Source organism: Stigmatopora argus, chromosome 12 (assembly GCF_051989625.1).
Source record: "Stigmatopora argus isolate UIUO_Sarg chromosome 12, RoL_Sarg_1.0, whole genome shotgun sequence".
NCBI lineage: Eukaryota > Metazoa > Chordata > Actinopteri > Syngnathiformes > Syngnathidae > Stigmatopora > Stigmatopora argus.
In genome coordinates, this window is record NC_135398.1 from 5,038,599 (window position 1) to 5,059,844 (window position 21,246).

The window sequence follows — 21,246 nt, forward strand, 5'->3', positions numbered from 1 at the left end:
TAAATTTCGTTTTTATGAAGCGTTTCAAATTTATTGTATGCTGTATTTATAAATTGGATCCATACCGAAAAATCTGTAGAAAATATATTTTGCTTCCAACTCTGGCCCTCCAGGCCTAATTCTAAATTTGGTATTATTTTTGAAAAATAAACTTCATATTAATTTCATAAACAACCTCCATTTTGTAAAATACACAAATCGACGTCCGCAGTGCTAAAAGCGGCATTACTTTTCGGGCTATGTTATCACGAGGCGATTTAGCGACTTATATATATGTTACAGTTCGTTCGAAGCGTTATTACAATCTGAAATTATTGCAACCTTTTTTTGAGATGTCCCTTTTGTATGTTTCAGAGATCAAGATGAAGGATGCTAGGCGGAAAGAAGGCCGCACGATGGACGTGGGATGAATCTAGCTAGCGACTTGGTGTGCCAGCCAATTGATAAATAACATATGGGTAATTATAATTCTAAATTTGATTTAATTTTGCGTGACCACCCAAAATTGTTTTTTTTAGTAGATTATGCTTCCGACCCCCTTCTCTTTTGGGTCACTGTATCTTGTACTGTCCACCAGTACTAAGTCAGCTGCCCAGACAATGTGTTTGGCTCGGTGTTACAGTGCTGGAAGAGGAAGCCTCTGTACTTGTCCTCTGCGCAACAGGTTCTGTTTTAGAATCTGTTGCTGCTGAAAGGCTGCAGAGCGAGGCCTGTGGAGAGTGGTCCGCCTCGGACCGTCGAAGCGGACCTGGTACTAGGCCATACATATTATTGTTCTGGATTTAAATATCTCCAGTTGTGTAACATCCCATAAGCTACTTCAAAGTATTACTAAGGCACGATACGTTTTAGTACTTGGTCTGAAAAGTGTTTTCAATTTTTTTACTTTGTGATGCCTTTTTCTTGCAGTGTAATATTCGGACAAAATGGCCTTGTCATACATCAGGGGTGACTCTCCATGATGAGGTAATTGAGGTTTTTTTTCCTCGCCCGTTCTACCTGTGCAATGATGTATTATCGACACATCATTCCGATTCAACGTGGTGAAATTTTAAATTTTAACACTGAGCACAGCAGCGTCTACTTGCCAGCTCACTTTGTTTTGGGCATGGTTTTGAATCTGCTTTTCTTTGTCTCCAGTCTCACATGCAGCACGTGATTGGCTGTTGGTTGTGGACATACAATATGAAGTTGACTTGAGGTACCTATGACTCCTTTTACAAATACTTTAAATCCCCAATCTTTCGTCACTGCCATGGCAGAGACCACCTCCTCTGCTGTGCAATCAGTATTGGGAGAAAATTCGTCAGGGCTATGGCACAGGTTCATGTAAAATCCAGTTTACCCAGAATCTGACTTATGACCTGGGACATTCCTAATGTAATCTTAAAATTTAGATGTGATTTTATGCTTCACTCTGTTTAAAGGTTTTGGCTTTTTCCCTTTAGTGACAGCAGGACGTGATTAGCTGTTGGTCGTGGACACAATTCAAAGTTGACTTGAGGTACCTATGACTCCTTTTACAAATACTTTAAATCCCCAATCTTTCGTCACTGCCATGGCAGAGACCACCTCCTCTGCTGTGCAATCAGTATTGGGAGAGAATTCTTCAGGGCTATGGCACAGGTTCATGTAAAATCCAGTTTACCCAGAATCTGACTTATGACCTGGGACATTCCTAATGTAATCTTAAAATTTAAATGTGATTTATGCTTCACTGTGTTTAAAGGTTTTGGCTTTTTCCCTTTAGTGACTGCAGCACGTGATTGGCTTTGGTTGTGGACTGCAGCATGTGATTGGCTGTTGGTTGTGGACTGTCGAAGCGGACCTGGTACTAGGCCATACATATTTTTGTTCAGGATTTAAATATCTCCAGTTGTGTAATATCCCATATGCTACTTCAAAGTATTACTAGGTTTTAAGACATGATACGTTTTAGTACTTGGTCTGAAAAGTGTTTTCAAAATGTTTACTTTGTGATGCCTTTTTCTTGCAGTGTGATAATCTGACTAAATGGCCATGTCATACATCAGTGGTGACTCTCCATGATGAGGTAATTGAGTTTTTTTTTTCCCTTGCCTGTTATACCTGTGCAATGATGTATTATCGACACATCATTCCGATTCAACGTGGTGAAATTTTAAATTTTAACACTGAGCACAGCAGTGTCTACTTGCCAGCTCACTTTGTTTTGGGCATGGTTTTGAATCTGCTTTTCTTTGTCTCCAGTCTCGCATGCAGCACATGATTGGCTGTTGGTTGTGGACACACAATTTGAAGTTGACTTGAGGTACCTATGACTCATTTTACAAATACTTAAAATCTCCAATCATTACTGCTATGGCAGAGACCACCTTCTCTGCTGTGGAATCAGCATTGGAAGAAAATTCGTCAGGGCTAAGACACAGGTTCATGTAAAATCCAGTTTACCAGAATCTCTTTTATGACCTGGACATTCCTAATGTAATCTTAAAATATAAATGTGATTTATGCTTAACTGTGTTTATAGGTTTTGCCTTTTCCCTTCTTTAGTGACTTTCTTCCCCTACTGGTGAGGCTCATTAAGATGGGACTGGAATTCTGCTTTCGAGTCTTGCATGGAGTTTCCTGTGAAAGCATGCCGACGACTATTATACTGGAGGGCATTGTGTTTGTCTAAAAAATTAAATAAAAGTTTAAACAGCTGGAAGGGACTTGTTGACTCATTCTTTTTAAAGAGCTTTTATTTGTTAGGCCTGTTATTTTTCTGGCTATACAATACCCAGGAATTACCGTAGGAAGATGCTCTCAACCCAACCTTGCTGGCATAAATAATCACAGAAATAGTTCATGGTCATAAAAATAAATATGTGGTGACAAGGTGAGCCATCTACCTTAAATATTAAAGTGGTATCTCAAACTGACATGGTTACCTGGCTTGTTTGTTGCTTTACTTTTTGTGCAACATTTCTGGCATGGATAGCTTCAACCAGATTTTAATTACTTTAAATTTCATTTAATTACCATATTTTCATTGTTCACACAAAGATCCCCCTCTACTGTGATTTCATTTACCTAGCAATGATGATCATCCTCTTCATTCAGTGTTATGAAGGGGCCAATTGCTGTGTCACTCAGTGATGGCAGGCTACATCCCTGCTGGAGGCTGTCTTTGTTGCCCTCCCTCAGAGGGAAACCATCGCCAGCCTGCTCCATTTCAAGATCCTCCAAACTCATTCTGCAAATTAGACATAATAGCTAGTACTTAATCAATGTTGAAGGACTTGAAACATTCTGTATGAATCAGTTGAATAAAATGGAATTGAGCCAGTGACAATATCAGGTTGAGAATGGTACATAACATATTTGACTAATTTTATAAATCACGGTGGCCTCACAGTAGGGGGACCTGGGTTCAAATCCAGATTCAGACTTTTCTGTATGGAGTTTGCATGTTCGCCCTGGGCCTCTGTGGGTTTTCTTTGGGTACTCTGGTTTCCTCCCACATTCCAAAGACATGCATGATAGGCTGATTGGACACTCTAAATTGCGTGTGAGCGTGAATGGTTGTTGGTCTCCTGCCCTGCGATTGGCTGGCCACCAATTCAGGGTGTCCCCTGGCCCTGGCCTGAAGTCAGTTGGGACAGGCTCCAGCATCCCCCGCGACCCTCGTGAGGATAACGCGGTTCAGAGAATGAGATGAGATGAGGTATAGATCAGTGTATTTGGTCAGAAATGTAGATCATGTACTTGGCCAGCTGTTCTATTATTTGTATGTATAATGCCAGGATATGGCAACACCTCATATCAAAGGTGGATCCTTTGAAAGCTGGTTTGAGGCGGTCTGCTGCTGTGGATATGGTATATGGGATGTTGAAATGTCTTTGGGCCCAGTGTTTGTCCTTCTCCAGGGGTGCCAGGTTCTGGTACATGTCATCTACTGCCAGCATGGACACCTGTGGGACTCAGTGTCAGTACTGGAAGCAACCAGAATAGAAAACAAGATGCTGAAATAGAATGAAATATAAATATGAATATAACCTGAATGTTTCTGTCAATCAGCTGGTTAGTCTCAAAGTCGTCGTCATCCTCTCCAAACGGGTTGATGATCAGTTCCCCGACTTTAAGCCATCCAGCGTAGAAGAAGAACTGCAGCAGAGTGATAAAGGGCACATACAGGTCCAGCTTGTGGTCTTTGTAACCTTTTTCCGGGTTTAGGAACTGGCGACCGATGACGCACAAGGCAAAGAAGGAGTAGACGGCTAACGTCACCACCTATGGACCGAGGCATTTGGAGAATAAGGCTGAGATGTGTTAAGAGGAAATCTGGTTGTCACACCTGAGTGTAGACCAGCGGGAGGCTAATCCAGTCATAGTGGAACAAAAGGCTGCACTTGGACCGGTAGTTATTCAACTCCTGGAAAGATAATAATAAAAGGTTTCTCAAATGAGTTTTGGATTATTTTTATCCATGGATATGTTAACCATCACACTGTGTTATCTGAAAACTTTGGCTAATGATACAGATATAATTATGCTGTTACCATATTATATAACGGTTTGACAAATATTGGACAAGTATATAAAGCTATGACATTTTGCCAAGGTTAGGCCTAATGATCATGATACGGTGTATAGTCCAATCACAGTAAAGATTGTATTATAGGCCATATGTCTATAATACAATCTTTACTAAAAGTACCAATTCTGTCCTTAATTTGGGAGAAGTTATTGTAATATTTGTCCAAAGGTAACCATATCATAACACATTACATTATGGTGTTTTCCTGGGGACATCCAAAAATTCTGTCTGACATATCACAGTTCTTAACCAATATGCACAATACTATATCGCCCAACACATTAGGAACGGTCTATTCCATTTAGTTAAATTTAGTTCAATATCCCACCATGATATAAAGATAGTATTTGGCTGTTAGTAAAATTATATCGGATTACAACCCATCTCAAACGGATGCACATCAGGTATTTGATCATGTAATATTTCATGTAAATGCAAAAGCAAAGTGAGTCACATCCATGAGGAGTCTCAAAGCGATGTCGTCCCTCACTCGGCCCTCCTCTCTTGCTCTAGATGCCAAGTTCACGAACCAGGTCAGCGGCATCCAGTACTTGTTAAAATCCGAGTCTAGCGACTCTAAAATCTTCAGCTCGCGTGATGTCATGAAGCCTGAAGGCAAATATTCACATGATTATTTTGGACTACATTTTCTGTTTGGATGTGAAAGCGAGGTTTTGGTGTCACCCACCGGCCTCCACAATGTGCTCCAGCGTGGGGAAGCGCTTGTGCACTCTGGTGCTGACAGAGCGCAGGATCAGCACCGACGACAGGTTGGCGTATCTCATCAGCGTGCGTCGCAACAGGCGACCCTTTTCGTCGGCCCCGTGGACGTTCCCGGAGACCACCATCATCAGGTTGTCGGGAAGCGGGAAACTGGTGTATTGACCCCACCAACGATTGAAGGCCAATGTCACGTAAAAGCCTGAAAATGTCAGCCACGATGGGTTATTCGTCTCCACGTTTTTGTACTGTACTTGGGGAGAGAACAAGACATTTTGATATTCCTACTTTGTCCATGACGGATTGAAATTTGACCTCATATACTCTACCTACCGAGCACAAAGAGAACAGGGATGAAGTTGGTGTTAGTGAACTGGTTGCAGTATAAGGAGAGAAGCTCAAACACAATCTGCTGTTCGGATGTTAGCCACAACCTGTGTTAAAATGTGTTAAAAACAAGAATACTATTTTTTTGTGGTATGGAATCAATTATCATTACGATGATATAAATTACAAATATTTTTTTAAACAATACAGTGTTATGATACTGAATTTCATAACATTTTTAATATGAAAATCACTTTTTTGTAACTTTGCGAAGAACACCAATATTAAATTCTCACAATACCAATAAAATATATATTGGTCTCACCTGTACAGTAAACTAAAAAAGATGTAGAATGCACAGAAGAGCAGAAATTCCTTGTAGAGTAGTTTGTAGATGCTGCCCTTCCACCTGAACAAGAGCTTAGAAAATCCTCCAAACCTCACGTTAGCTACCTCAAGAGTGTATGAAACAGTCATGTCTGGAAAAGCAGAGGCGCACAACAGCAAATATTTAACACCACTAAATACTGTAGACAAGGGACTTCTCTGGCCACTGACTCCTAATTTAAAAGCAACACACCCCACACACACTTGTGTGTCATCATATCACGACACACAATTTATTCAGTTGATGAGCTGGGAACTCCTTTCCAAAAACCCAACACACACAAATCAACCTTATCAGAGCTCCTTCAATGATAGTCACAAAGTTCATAAAACTGCTTTTTTTGCTATCACTATAACAATTACAGAAGCTAAATAATGATGAATGGATGCCTGTGACTATATGCAAGGATGCAAGGTTGCAAACATTATGTAACCATAGCATGATGGTTTAAGTTTTAATTGGTCATATACCTGTATATAGAGGAAATTACAAACATGTCTAAACCATTTAGCTGTTGATTACTTGGTATGATCACAGTTTAACTCAATTTTCATTATTGAAGTAGCATTTATAAATTATTTTACTTCCTAAGAAGCTTGAATCTGAATACCATCATTGACTTCAATTAGTTTCATTTGGGGAAAAATCATTAAAAATGTGTTTTAATAAGAATTCTAATAGTTAGTGTAATTGAGTATTTTGATCAAGATTGGATGTAAATGCAGGATTTGCTGCAGCTTGATGAAAAGAGAAATCTGGAGGTAATTAAAGCGCTAAATGAAGGGTGTAAGACTCGGGTTGGTTCGCGGGCCGCTTTAACGTCAACTCGATTTCATGTGGGCCGGACCATTTTAGATATAATGTTTAGATATTTTTAAATAAATGGATTGAATGAACTGGATTAAAGGCCCTGTATATTCCGTTTTTTATAGATCTAAAACAATCTTTATTTTAGCTTTTTTAATATATTTTTGGATTTTACAAAATGATTTTTGAACTAAAAACAAAGAAAATATGGATTAAAAAAATAGCAATTATCGATTTAAAAGGGGGAAAATCAGGAAATTTAATATACATTTATACTCTTCATTTTAAAATGATCCTAAAACAGAAAGTCGGCACTCATGATTTAGTTTCCCGGTCCACACAAAATGATGCGGCGGGCCAGATTTGGCCCCCGGGCCGCCACTTTGACACCCGTGCGGTATATAATGTATGTCTGTTGCACACTTAGGATTTAGAACTCCTTTCCAATTATAGGGATGTGTTTCTGGGTGATTTAACGCATTGTCTACCAGTGACACAAGACTATTGCAAACAAGATAATTCACAGATCTGGTTTTGTTTGTTTTTCACATGTACTTGTGCTGTAAATCACCCTCACGTTGATTTTTATGAAGACACCTCGCCCTCTTTTGGACGTAACGTCAACTTCTCTTTCTCACTAAATTTGGGCCGTGTAAAAAGAAAATTTTGGACTTTTGCTTTGTCCATACTTTGAAAGAGGAGAAGTAGCAGTGAAAGCAAACTGAGTTTTTTCAGAGAACATTTATCCATCATTCCTCTAAATTCTATTTGTGAATCTACTTCAAAGTACCCCATTCTGACAAAATCCTTCTGGATTCCAGACTTCTTAGACTTTTATCCGCTCCCTCTTTCGCTAAAACTTGCTTCAGGTCATTTTGGATCATCTTAGTTAAACTAGCGCTCTGGGAAAGAGGGAGCGTGTTGTTGCATGGGAAGCCTAAGGCACACGTGTGGATTAAATGTGCTCATATTGCATGCATGTCCCAGTTTATTTCACTTATAAAATGCTACACACACATGGATATATGTACTATACATTTTGAAAGAAAATGTGTGTAACCCTCGCCTGGTGCCCTTAGTTGGTAAACTAAGATAAATGATTAAAAAATAATAATGTGGAAGATATTCTTGTAAATACATGAAATGTGTTTGAAGATAAGTGATAAAAAACAAGCTGAGAACAATTGAGTGCTGAAGTTATAGCCATATACTAATTTTTGTCCGGATTTTTTTCCAAACAATAACAAATGTAGACTACAAAACAAACAGCGATGCAGATACAATCGAAGATATATCCAAAATTTAAATAAATATTAACATAAATACAAATAGGAGACACGCTGTAATACACATGGCAGAAATACCCTATGTCACAGCTGTCAAAGTGGCGGCCCGGGGGCCAAATCTGGCCCGCCGCATCATTTTGTGTGGCCCGGGAAAGTAAATCATGAGTGCCGACTTTCTGTTTTAGGATCATTTTAAAATGAAGAGTATAGATGTATATTAAATTTCCTGATTTCACTGGACACTCTAAATTGCCCTTAGGTATGAGTATGAGTGAGATTGGTCGTCCATCTCCTCGTGCACTGCGATTGGCCGGCCACCTAATCTGGGGGTCCCCCGCCTCTTGCCCGCAGTCACCTGGCATAGGCTCCAGCGCCCTCCGCGACCCTAGTGAGGATGAAGCGGTTCAGAAAATGAAAAAAAAAGTATGTAGGCACCCTTTATAATATGCAGCAAAATACACACAATTTTACAAGACAAAAATCACCAACAATATTTTAGGTGGATGTAAAATCAAATCCCCACTACCACTATATTTACCAAAGCACACCATCAGTGGGTTAATTTAACCTTTTTTAGTAAGGATCAACACCCTGTTTCTTTTAATATGCAAATTAATCGGATGTCACAAGGTTAGAGGTCAGGTAAAGGCACATGTTCCTAACTACAATACTAGTAGTACTTGCATCCTTACAATACGAGCGTGTTTCTTTCTCTCCACTTCTCATGCTTTAGCGACTTATCGCTCATCAAATCCGTCGCTACATTAAGTGAGCTTGAAAAAGTTTTGTAAACTTGAAGCAGAAGCAAGAGGGCGATTGTTATTTTATGCTGGTTAATAAGAAAGGAAGTCCGTTTCTTCACCTCGTTTTAATCAGCTCCAGGTGCCGCTGTCGTCAGCTCCGGCCATCGGTGACATCCCAAACAATGGCTGTAAGTAGGCATTTCTTCTTTTATAAAAATATAGTCCACCATTTAGGTATCGATTCCGTCTTAACTTATATGTTGATTTCATTCATTGTTTTATACATACTTTGATAGAAATGTGCAGTTTAAAATGAGCGATGAGAGATGTGCGGACTGTTGCGATCAATTTTCATCAATGTGTACACTACAAACAAATTGAAAGGAACTATAAGAATTATGTAGTATAATGAAAACAGTCGGCACGGACACGACGACAAATGCTTTAAAAAATATATATAATCACTCATTCTTTTTATCGATTGCAACTTTTGCAGGCATGTTAAAAATAGTCTTAGCTTTATTATTTTTACCTTTTACTTATCAATCGGACATTATTTTCTGTTACTCTTAACTTTGATTGAACCATATCTCTAACATTATTACCATATACTTCTTAAACATACACTATTAACAAAAAATGCACTTAATAACTTTGTACTCGGCCTCAATTCTCAAATTGGGATAGCCTCTAGTTCAACAATATGTTTTAGATATAACCACCAGGTGTCACTAATGTGCTGCACATGCTATGAATTGTACCGCTTTCATTGCAGAACATTTTAAAATTGGGTTTCTTGTAGGATTTCTTAATATCTTCACTCCTCCACCCCTTTTTAATCCCTGTTACTTATATGTTCTTTCTCCCTTGCTTTCTATTAGACTAATGTAAAGGTGACTTCCTCAAACTAAACGAGGAGCTATACTATATAACATTGACTTTTTAAATCCACTTTAACTGCTCAAGCTTGTTACACCTTGCACATCCACTATTTGATATCTGCCTTATAACATTATGTTCACGAGATTATAGCAGACCACTTGCATGCACGCATGCAGCAGTATTTATATGCACATGCTTTATATTATTATTCACACTCTGCAAATAAGGGAAAATACTGAGATGGTGTTGAAATGTGAATGTGGAAGATCAGTATGTACAAAGCAAGCAGAAGCACCAGGAGACTGTTTCTGCTTTTGTTTCTGCTTTTGCTGAAGGCAACGTCTTCCCCTACAGCACCTGAAATGTCATAAACCAAGCAGATAGTAGCAATCCACCTGGGCCAAATGACATTTGCTTGCTTACCAATTCCCAGACATTATTTGGCTGTTTACGGAAATGCTCACGGCCAAGGTCCCGTGGTACTTTTTCTCCAGTGACTCCTCATTGATGACCTTATATAGCACAGAGAGTGAAAGATAAGGGGAGGAGTAGCAATGATACATGGGGCATATCATTGCATCAATGCCTGCAAGTCTATCAAGTTACAATGCCATTAAAGTAAGGGCGGAGTGGACATCCACGGCAATGCCATCCATTTACAGTTCATAAAAAAAGCATACACAGTGCACGCAATGTGTCTGAGAAGCGCTTTAAATTGGTTATCATTGACACTGTCTGACCTTATCACCATAGCTTTAGATAACATGGTATCTTTATTTACTGTAACTGCCCGCCTACTGACTTTCTCACGCAAGTGAATGTATGTACAAATACAGTGTTACCTCGTGATACAACATGCTCGTCATACAACATGCTCGTGGTACGACGAAAATTTCGATCGAATAACTCGCTCGCGATACGATTAAAATTTCGAGATGCGACCAAGCCAGGTGGCCATGACATGAGAGGGTGTTTATCATTGTAGCCGCATCTCTTTCGTGTATAACTACTTTATCTACAAGGACTGAACGATTTATTCAGACGAGTTTCGACCAGGAAACGCACAACGCGCATGCGCGGGCAAAAAGAGGGCTTTCTGGGTAATGAAGTATACTCGTGCACACAACACCCATAGGCAATGGCACCCTTTCTCAGAGTAAAACTTCATTAGCCACAAGCAATACGTGGGAAGCTCAGCTATTGCATTTCCTGTTATTCTTTCTAAGGAAAGAAGGTCCCGCGATCGTTCTTTAAAGACTATTTCTCGTTGGCAAGTGGTCGTGCGTTATCCTATTGTGAGGACATTTGTGTGCATCATTTTGGGAATATTTTGAAGGCAGTGCAACAGCAAACAGTCCATCGATAGCGAACGTGAGGGTGGAGGCGTGGCAAACCGCTAACCCGGAAAACGAAGGTAACAAAAGATTGAGATAAAACTAGAATTCAGTTTTGTGTAAAGTTACTTTAAACGTATGTTTGAGTGTCTGTATGTATTTATCCAAGTTAATTTAAATTAGTTTGTTCGTTTACGAGTGCTATGGATAAAGTCCCCCCGAACAGCCCCCCCTCCACCTCCGTGTGTGTCGTTGTCTCTCCCCTCCGCGAAATGCGTCTAATTTTACATCTATTAAACACATTTTATTACTATTAAACCACTCGTTATTTATTACTTTGTCAATATATGGCGAATAAGAAGAAATAAAAAAAAATTCCAATCCAATATCCTGTTTTTGGTGTTTTTTCAGAGGGTTGGAACGAATTAATTTGTTTTCAATTCATTTCAATGGGAAACGCTCGCTTGAGTTACGAAAAGCTCGACATACGATCTCAGTCTCGGAACGGATTACGATCGTATGTCGAGGTACCACTGAAAATTCTTACCCCACCCACTATTCTCACTTTCTGGTGTACATGAAACCCCACCAAAACAACTCGAACACAAGTTCTCTGCTTATTTTACTCTGTGAGCAAGTTTGGAATGCAGGAGTGGAATGGATAAGAGCAAAATTGAAATTATAATGTAGTTATCACCACATGTTGTTATCCCCCTCGCCTGGAGCTCAGCATTGCCCATGTTTGTTGTTCTCACTCTGGTTCATAATATGAAGCTCTCGTGATAAATCTTAAAGGTAAATCCCTCTGTGTGAATTCATGCTAATGATATCTCTCCAGGCAACGTGTGTGAAGAGGGTGCACGGTTTGGATTCATTTTTTCCCTAGGAAATAAGTTTGGGGGAGACATTTTGGGATAAACAGTTGCCTTTTAATGTGAGATTATTAAATTGCCTTCTGCATTGTTTACCTAAAGGAAACAGTTTTGTGGATTAAGAGCTTTTTAACATTAAAGTGGCAGGGATTTAGTAGGCAAAGTTTATAATAATCAGACCCGGATGAATAATATTTCATTTTAATCCCTGATTTTCTCCTGTACAGGAGTCTTTAATTTCCCACAATTCTTACATGCCAGGAAATATGACCTAAATCAGGGGTGTCAAACTCATTTTTTTGTCGCGGGCCACATGGTAGTTTCGTTTACATCCGGAGGGCCGTTATGTCTTCCAACTAGGCTGCCAAAATTAATCGATTAATAAATTGACAGCTTTCTCGATCGTGCTAATCGATAGATCATTTTTGGACATTCAAATTAGTACACATTTTTGCAATTATTGATTTAAAATGAGGAAACACAGGAAATCGACAATCTTCATTTGAATTTCATCATAAAACAGACATTTGGCACTCATCATTTACTTTCTCGGGCCACACAAAACGATCCGGCGGGCCAGATTTGGCCCCCGGGCCACCACTTTGACACATGTGACCTAAATTATAGAAAATTTAATCTGACATAGTTTTACTTACCTATGCTGACACACACTGATAAGCCTTTATGGAGAATAAATTAATTTGTGATTTGTTTGTAACTAAATAAATTCATGAATTAATCCAATATAAAAAAAAACAATGAAATTAAAATGCACTCAGTTATGGCCCCACATAATATTGTAAAGTAGTTAAAAAAATTATGATAAATCCGCTCGGATAGGCTCCAGCACCCCGCAACCTTGACAAGGATAAGTGGTGTTGAAAATGAATACGTAATAATTTAGTTGGATTTAACTCTTCGCATGCCATTCTTAAAGCCATTCTCACTCCAAACTCAAAATGTGACCGCACACTAAGTTACTACTTTGGAGTGGCTGCTAAAGGGGTCTTAATTCAAGGGCTGCACAAAAATACTCACACATACATGCTTCCGCTTCCCAATACTACAACCTTGATTGTAATGCAGCTATAAAGAGACAAATGAAGCGTGGTAGTTACCCATTTCAGGAGAAGGTCAGCACTTATCGTGCCATTTGATGATGCTTTGACTTCCCCTCGATTGTGTAATGGAGCCCACCAACACATTAGGCCACCTACGTGAGTGTTTGGCACATGGCACTTGAAGTAAAACCGACACTGATATCGTCATATAAACAGGATGAACGACTACATGTCTTTTATGGCCTACAGATTGCTGCGGTGATGTATCACAAAGAGAATTAATCTCCTCCCCCTCGCCCTTTTTCCGTGTGCCACCTCGATACAGCTAATACTAAAATCGGGGCTATTACCAGTCAAGAAACTCCCCCTGCCTTGTTTTTAGTTTTCACACAAGAAATGGTATTGAACGTATTTGCAATTCCGAAACGTTCTCCTGGGTGTTCACTTAGAAAGCTTTGTAATACGCTGGAGATTTGTTTGGATTTGCAAAAGATTTTTTCCCCCTGCTGTTATTTGCATTTACATTGCATTTACCTATCTGGCAGACTTTTTTTTTTATCAAAGGAGACTTCCAAGTGGGGTGCAAACCCTGGAGTAATCACTTTGTACTATTCAATGAGACAAAGTGCAAGCGCTACATTTTTGGGATGTTGGGGAAAGTGGTGCTTTCAGAGACAATTAGTACAGAGACACTTGAGGACATGGAGAGAAAGCTTGTTGGCACGATACATTTATTCATCCATTCTTCAGATAAACCGATATTAAGGTTTGACATCGGAAGACAACTATAAAACACCAAAGTCAATATTTCAGCATTTTCGTTCCTGGTACTCTCATCTCAATTTAGAAGTCATCTTATTTTTGTTTGAATCTGCTTATTTGTCACAAATTTATCTCCGCCAATGTATATACAAAAATTTTAGTCAACAAGATGTATCACTTCAACCAAGTCCGTTATGCAATCACTACTTTCTCATGAAATATAGTGATAAAGGGGTCTGATTTTCCATCTTTACAGCATTAAAGAGTGTAAAGAAATGGCAAAGGTTAACTCCAGGATAGTGTCGCCTGAAAAAATATGTACAGTAATCCCTCAAATATCTTGTTAAATGTAGACCAGACATGGCCACGATAATCGAAAAACTGAGAAGTAGGGTCAGCCCTATTATAACTCTTTTTTTTCTTCAGTGCCGAGTCCTAGTAGCAAGAGTGGCTTCAGCATGGATTTTCACATTTTTGTGAACTTATTGAAAAAAATAAAAATTAATAGGTCCCACTTTGTTACGACTCCCCCTGGTGGTAAGAGGTACTAGGGAGTCGCAACTACCACAGCAGAAAAACTCAGTCAATGAGGAGCCAGACACACAAGGCAAGTAGCATTAAATGATAATTTATTTACAACAAAGTCCACCGAAAACCTGGACTACGGGACAACATAGGGGAAGCAAAAGATACTAAAGTGGCACCCTCAAATAAAAAAGGTAAAAAACCACCCTCCCAGACAGGTGTTCAAATGAACACCCCCAAAAATACAGGAAATAAGGCCTAAGGGTGCCACTGTCAGAACTGATGTAATAAAAGTCTAGACAGGGGAGTAAACTACGTGTATAAGTGTAACCAACTATATGTATACCCCGGGGTGTCTAAACTTATCTCAAGTCCCCCTATGCAGCCCAAAATAATGAGCTTTATCAACATAAATACTCAATATAACAATGAATATCGTACTTACAAATCCGGTGAAGCTGGGGCAAAAATCGCGCAGTAGTGAAGACGCGATAATCGAGGGATTACTATACATTTGGGAATACTGCAAGTCATAAATACCAACTTATCCACCCTTTGACCACTAATTGCCCTCCAAATTCCCTTTAATTTAGCACCTATTGCGTCGACAATTGTATTTTGGAACACAAAAGTAAGTTCCACATGATGTCCCATTTTTAAAGCTTCCAGAAGCCTCACACTTGAGCAGCTGTGGCTGAGCAATCTGTTTAATTGTAATGGCAAATGTTCCTTAAAAGTTGTGAAAATGGTTTGGAAGTGAAATTGGAACAGGTGTTTGAATGTTCTTTCCTGTGATTGTCGGCAAACTGGCGCAAGAAGAGGGCAACTAATGCTTTGGGTAACCTTCAATTGCCTTGAATGCAGCAATCAGCAAATATAAATTGGGACATTTTAACAGGGGATCATTCAGCAAAATGCTCTCAAGCTATTATGGTTATTGTAGTTATATTTCGGGTTCATGGAGTGTTGGAGAAGTGCGAAAGTAATCACCCCGGTTGTAGCAAATCCATTATACAGTATATTGCCAGCTGTTCCTAATTAGCATTGGCAAATAGTCTCCCATTCCCTATAGAAGAACATGAGAAGGCATGCTGGGTCATGGCTTGAAAGACACAGCGAGGAACAATTGTTGAGACTAAATAAATTGCCAAAATGTGAGAGGAAGTGCTGCAGCAGAAAAATAAAGCTACTAAACTTTATGACCACTGACAGTCTAAACCAGTGCTTCTCAAACCGGGATCTGGGGAATCCGTGTGTGGTCGTTTGGTCGCCGGTCTTTTGGTCGCCTGGATGTTTGGTCGCCCGGACGGTTGGTCGCCCGGACGGTTGGTCGCCCGGACGTTTGGTCGCCCGGACGTTTGGTCGCCCGGACGTTTGGTCGCCCGGACGTTTGGTTGCCGGGACGTTTGGTCGCCGGTCTTTTGGTCGCGGTTTGGTCGCCCAAATGATGACAGAGAGAGGGAGAGTTTAGAGTTTAATATCTATTAACACATCGGCTGCTGCCACCGACTGTCAATTTATTAAACTGTCAATTTATTAAAAAGAAGACAAAGCAAATTCACAGATGGTGTTTTTATTGAAGACCAAAAGACTGGCGACCAATCGACCGTGTACCCCGGTTTTTTGGTCGCGTTCGGGCGACCAATCGACCGTGTACCGGGGAATCTCTGAGTTCCAAATCTTCAACCCTAAACATAAAATAAATCATGCCCATACTGAATTTAAAGTAAATATAATATAAATTGGACAAATCACAGTATTGTGCACAACATTGCTGAAAGGCAAACTCAAGTCAATGCTTCGCCTCCAATAAATGTAAGCATTTTCAATGTTTGATTCAAATTAGAATTGACTAATTATGGTGAAGTGTGATTCCAAATCGGCTCCACCCAGATGATCTTAGGGTAGCGGTTGTGTGTGCACGGCAGCCAATTTATGTTTCCTGCTCGGAAGCTCATGCAAATTGCCACCTCAAGGGCAACATAGAGTAGGGTGGGGATTTGTCATCATTGATGGGGAAAAAAATGTTTTTGCAAGAACACACACAAAAAATGACTGCTAATGCCACCCAGCAGCAGAGTGTCCAAATTAATTAGCACCATCCCACGTGAAAACGGAATGCTAAGCACTGGCTTGGACTCCTTATTGCACTCAAATCTTTTTTTTTTGCCAACTCACAGTTGTACATGGGGACAAGTAGGGTCTCCTCTACATGTTAAATCAATTGGGAAAAAAAATATCAAGTTTTTCCAAAGATGCCTTATTTGGTAGGCAAATATGAATGGTGTACAGCACATGTGTCAAAGTGGCGGCCCTGGGGCCAAATCTGGCCCGCCGCATCATTTTGTGTGGCCCGGGAAAGTAAATCGTGAGTGCCGACTTTCTGTTTTAGGATCAAATTAAAATGAAGAGTATAGATGTATATTAAATTTCCTGATTTTCCCCCTTTTAAATCAATAATTGTAATTTATTAATAAATTTTTTCTATTTTTAGTTCAAAAATCATTTTGTAAAATCTAAACATATATATAAAAAGCTAAAATAAACATTGTTTTAGATCTATAAAAAACTGAATATTCAGGGCTTTTAATCCAGTTCTTTTAATCCATTAATTTAAAAAAAATCTAAATATTATATCTAAAATGTTCTGGCCCATGTGAAATCAAGTTGACGTTAACTCGGCCCGCTAACCAACCCGAATCTGACACCCCTGGCATACAGGTAACCAAATTTACTAAGTGCTTACTGTGAGATGCAAGAGATCCATTTTTTTCAATCTGCACTTGCATTAATTCTATAATTCTTGGAAAGATGAAGCAGAAAATATTAGTTTTTGCCGCAGTCAATTATGTGAAACTTGAAGGTCAATATTAATGATTAGTATATTAAAAGTGATTTGCTCCTGTTGATTTGTTCTCTCTTAATATTACGGTAATTATAACAGCGTTAAACTCAGGGCGATATACAAGAAACATGTTATCAAGCAAAAAAATCTCCTTCTCGGCCCACTCGCTGCTCTTTCCCAATCCTTCCTGGCCACGCATCTCCTCTTCAGTTGCTCGTTCTCAGCAGCCCACATTGTCCTTTTTTTTTCTCCAAATGGTTCAATCAAGATTCCGTGGGTATGACTTGCCCCAGGAAATGGCTTCAAAGCTCATTTTTAGAAGGGTGCAATTTTTTGCCTCTTCAACAGGTCTGTAGTTGCCCAATGTTGTTTACCAGCAAAGTGGTTCCATTTTTGCGTACTCGAGGAAATCTTGGAAAAGGATGAATCTTAAATTCAACTTTCCATAGAAGAACTTCTTGATTGGAACATAATGATAATAATTACAATTTACCAGATCATAGAAAAGCAGTTTGCGAATCTGGATACAGAAATTTATGTAAATCTGACGCCACTAAAATGATGAGAATTCCTCTTATTTCTGTTTCTGCTAAAAAATTGTCTTTTAATTCTTGAATCTTTGTAGTATATTGAGCAATTTATGTCTCAAAATGAAATGAAGACACATTGGAACATTTTTTAAATCTGTGGCATCATCTTTAAGGCTTCGAAAAACCTATTTTTTGTATTTTGCTCGTGTTACTGTCTTGTTGAGGGCTATTTAAGTTAATTATTAATGTCTTTTTCAATGTTTTAAATCAGATACAGTTACTAATTTTGCTTTCCATTGTTTAGCATATACTTACATAGTTTTTTCTTCAATTAAAACACAAAACTTAAGAGATAAGGCATTTTCGCTGGAAAGTTAAAGTTGGATTTAGTAAAACCAACAGAAAAAAATCATGAAAGTTTCATCTAAGACCCACAGCATCTATTTAAAACACACAGTGCACATGCAGAAAAATCAATATTGGAGAAGAAACGACCACTATTTTACCATTAACATTTTATTGTGAATACTTGGACACAACATAAAAACCAGAAAATGTCTTCACCTTAAAAATTGTTTGTTTTGTCCAAAAACTGGGACAACAAATGGTACTACAACTGCAACGCAAGTGTTTCCATGTCCTGTTTTTTTAATAGATTTTTCGAAAAATGACAACAGTGGGCTGCTCAGGTTAAAAAAAAGTGTATTTGCGTAATTGAGGGTAAGAATACAGTGTAAATATGATTAGAAAATCGAGGGAGACTGAGGGACAACCCAGGAAAAAAATATTTAAGCCACTTTATCTCAGTATTGTTTAAGGCATCACTTGCTTTTTATTCTGACTAATACACTCAGTGGCTCGTCTGGATTTGTTAGACGAGTACAATGCTTCCCCAGTGAGTGTTTACCACCTACAGTAAACATAAATAAATTCCACCTTCTCTGTTTGCTGCTTTTGCTTTCACAATATCACTGTATTCATTACATTGACTTAAAAATGATATCATCCACAACACGGATGATTCTTTCTTGCAAATGTTTTGAGGTCTGAAGATCTAATTACTACGCTCTATCAGATGTCAGTGCTTGTGTCATCCTCACTGCGTCTGCTATTGAGATGGACGGTGTTGTTACAGTCTTCAATTGGCAGAATGATATGCTAATTATGTTCTACCAAAAATGATGACACTGCCCCTTTACTGTAAATGTGTGTGTGTGTTTGTCACTAATGGGATTGTGTGATTTGGAGGATGTGCGTCAGAGTGGAGCGAAAGTGACTTTGCATGCGAGATTGAGAGCCGGACCCCCTTAGTGTGGGATGACTGTGAGGAGCTAATTGCCTGCAAATGCTGAAGTTTATTTTTATTTTTTTAAAGTAACTTTGAAATTCACTTTTCTTCATGAATACATTTTCCTGATGCTTCCCTCGCTTTGTCACTAAAGTGCAATGTAGGCTGAGTTTAAGCACATTGTGTGGGCCGTATTCAATGTTGTTTTCTTCATTTGATTTAAAAACGGGCCAGTGGGCCGTAGTTTGGACACGCCTGATTTTAGATGGCTTACTTATTGGCTGCTATTGATAGCTAGTATAGATACATTTTGACTGTGTGGGCTGCATGGGGGAGTTGATTAATTTGCGGGTGGAACCTTTTGGTAGACAATTTGATAAAATGGTACCTGGACAGTTCGTCGACCGGACAGTTCGTCGACCGGACAGTTCGTCGACCGGACAGTTCGTCGACCGGACAGTTCGTCGACCGGACAGTTCGTCGACCGGACAGTTCGTCGACCGGACAGTTCGTCGACCGGACAGTTCGTCGACCGGACAGTTCGTCGACCGGACAGTTCGTCGACCGGACAGTTCGTCGACCGGACAGTTCGTCGACCGGACAGTTCGTCGACCGGACAGTTCGTCGACGGAATTTCCGTTTTATTTATTGCCTTTTATTTTAATGTCAAAGTTCCTTTAAAAAATCTGAAGTAAAAACTCTCTGTCTCACATGATTATAATTTTGAGAGAGAGAGATTACCTGGTTGATAATAAATTATTTATGCAACAAAACAATCGTTCGCGAGGTTGAGGTTAGGTTAACCCTAACCCCTAACCTTAACCACTAACCTTAACCACTATCCCCTAACCCTAATTCTAACCACTAACCTTACGAATTGTCCGGTGACGAAACGTCCGGTCACTGATAAAATGATGCTTTATCATGAGCTTCATCCGTGGCGTCAATATTGAAAGTTGCCGCATTTTACAACAGGAGTAAGTAATATCATTCTCTCATTCAAACACGGTTCAATTCGATTTAGATAAAATACAATATCCGTTCTGAATTTCCCGGCCAATTTGATGAGATGGAACATTATTTGTTTGCCCGTGTCGTAACAAAATGGTAAAAACACTCTTTGTTTGGACAGCGCTTCCACAAATAGACACAAATCTATATTGTCACCCGCACAGTGATATGATAAGTATGCAAGCGAGTGAAACTGATTCACTGTCACCTTAAATAAATAAACGCATTGATAGGAGACTGTAAGTAGAAGTAACATCAGGAAATGTGAGCCCACTTTTTTTTTTTTAAGTTCTTTTATTTTTCTTCTAATGTTAAATAATGTGTGCGGGTGTTTATTTTTATACTATGGGTCTCCTGGCAATAGCAAATTCATCTGTCAACCTGAAACACGTTAACACATTAAAGACAAAGTGCAGTAATCTCCTGTGGGATTAGCAGAAACTTTAATCATTTGTAGATTAATAGAGTGTAAAAAGTGTGTGCACACTCTGCAGTGTAAAAATATGTGTCCCCGGATGGCTTTATATCGCTATAACTCTCACCAGCTATATTTCCCAGGTTGGGTATTACAGAAGAGTCTTTTTGCCTGAGTAGGATATATTCACACTTCCATTTAATTGCTATTGGATCACAACATTAAACGCAATGTAATGGCAACATTGATTACATTACAGCGGCATATACTCTTAACAACACTCCAGTGTTGAAGAAAGTGCAAGCTAGATAGTAATGATGAATACTTGTATTAATCAAGAAACTGAGAATAATTCTTGAAAAAAAAAGCTTTTCACTGATTTTCTGCTACATATTTGTCAATAATATGTATTCAAAAAGTATCAAACCATGGTAAAGTTTTCATGACAGTGGTAGAATCATAGTTACTGGGTTGAAAATCTGTTAGCTTTTTTTCCTGGAGCAAATTTACCGAGCTGTTAGCAAGAGGGCAAACTGAAAAAGTGGAGGTTCTCATGTTTAGTAGGATAAATACAGTCATTTTTACTTTTTTTCCCCTTCCAAGAATAGCTATGCGTGTATTACTATACATGCATATTTGAGTGCCCTACTCATTATGTGTGTCATGACGGACCTTATTGCGCAAATCACTGAGCAGATCTCCTCCCAGCATAACAAAATGCAATCCAATTATGTTGCTGCAAGGTCTCTCTCTTCTCGTATAGGACAAAGCCACTCAGAGAGGATTCGTTACTTTTCCCACGTCATTTTTCCCCCCCTCCCAATTTTTGTAAGACAGTCTCGCCATAACCACAAATCTAAATCCAACAGCCATGCCTGTTCAGTTTGCC

At 39.1% G+C, this 21,246-nt stretch overlaps 2 protein-coding genes, 1 long non-coding RNA gene and 3 other non-coding genes across 8 annotated transcripts in view; 5 read left to right on the top strand and 1 right to left on the bottom strand.

Moving 5' to 3' along the window:
• Positions 1–572: 572 nt before the first annotated feature.
• On the top strand, positions 573–768 carry LOC144086412 (small nucleolar RNA SNORA74). The gene has a single exon (XR_013304450.1). It is a non-coding gene; the product is annotated as a small nucleolar RNA SNORA74 (small nucleolar RNA).
• A 186-nt stretch (positions 769–954) lies between these two features.
• Positions 955–2,689, top strand: LOC144085959 (uncharacterized). Of its 2 annotated transcripts, XR_013304307.1 has the most exons (6): positions 955–966; positions 1,141–1,201; positions 1,751–1,831; positions 1,997–2,053; positions 2,230–2,290; positions 2,533–2,689. It is a non-coding gene; the product is annotated as an uncharacterized LOC144085959 (long non-coding RNA). The 2 variants fall into 2 exon arrangements; XR_013304308.1 differs by lacking the exon at positions 955–966 and having other exon boundaries at positions 1,142–1,504.
• Positions 1,002–1,073, top strand: LOC144086413 (small nucleolar RNA SNORD63). The gene has a single exon (XR_013304451.1). It is a non-coding gene; the product is annotated as a small nucleolar RNA SNORD63 (small nucleolar RNA).
• LOC144086414 (small nucleolar RNA SNORD63) lies at positions 2,091–2,162 on the top strand. The gene has a single exon (XR_013304452.1). It is a non-coding gene; the product is annotated as a small nucleolar RNA SNORD63 (small nucleolar RNA).
• A 327-nt stretch (positions 2,690–3,016) lies between the features above and the next one.
• On the bottom strand, positions 3,017–6,085 carry best4 (bestrophin 4). The gene is made up of 8 exons (XM_077615810.1): positions 5,934–6,085; positions 5,615–5,715; positions 5,250–5,483; positions 5,016–5,170; positions 4,319–4,396; positions 4,021–4,254; positions 3,781–3,935; positions 3,017–3,217 (listed from the first exon to the last, which is right to left on the bottom strand). The coding sequence occupies exons 1-8, from the start codon at positions 6,083–6,085 to the stop codon at positions 3,055–3,057; spliced, it is 1,272 nt and encodes a 423-aa protein (XP_077471936.1). The 3' UTR covers positions 3,017–3,054.
• Positions 6,086–8,802: 2,717 nt separating this feature from the next.
• The window catches only part of tnr (tenascin R (restrictin, janusin)), a 132,647-nt gene continuing 120,203 nt past the window's right edge, over positions 8,803–21,246 (top strand). Inside the window, exon 1 of one of the 2 annotated variants that reach the window (XM_077616238.1) lies at positions 8,803–9,020. The gene's annotated coding sequence lies outside the window, so the exon portion shown is untranslated. The remainder of the gene's footprint in view (positions 9,021–21,246) is intronic. The other variant, XM_077616239.1, reaches the window with a different exon arrangement.

What these genes read in the sequence shown, in the direction of transcription:
- best4 (XM_077615810.1), bottom strand. Translation starts at nt 6,085, where the DNA reads ATGACTGTTTCATACACTCTTGAGGTAGCTAACGTGAGGTTTGGAGGA. An exon ending in GGAGCACATTGTGGAGGCCG is followed by an intron (nt 5,171 to 5,249) that starts GTGGGTGACACC and finishes ATTTGCCTTCAG; the next exon opens with GCTTCATGACATCACGCGAG. An exon ending in TGATTGACAGAAACATTCAG is followed by an intron (nt 3,936 to 4,020) that starts GTTATATTCATA and finishes TGAGTCCCACAG; the next exon opens with GTGTCCATGCTGGCAGTAGA.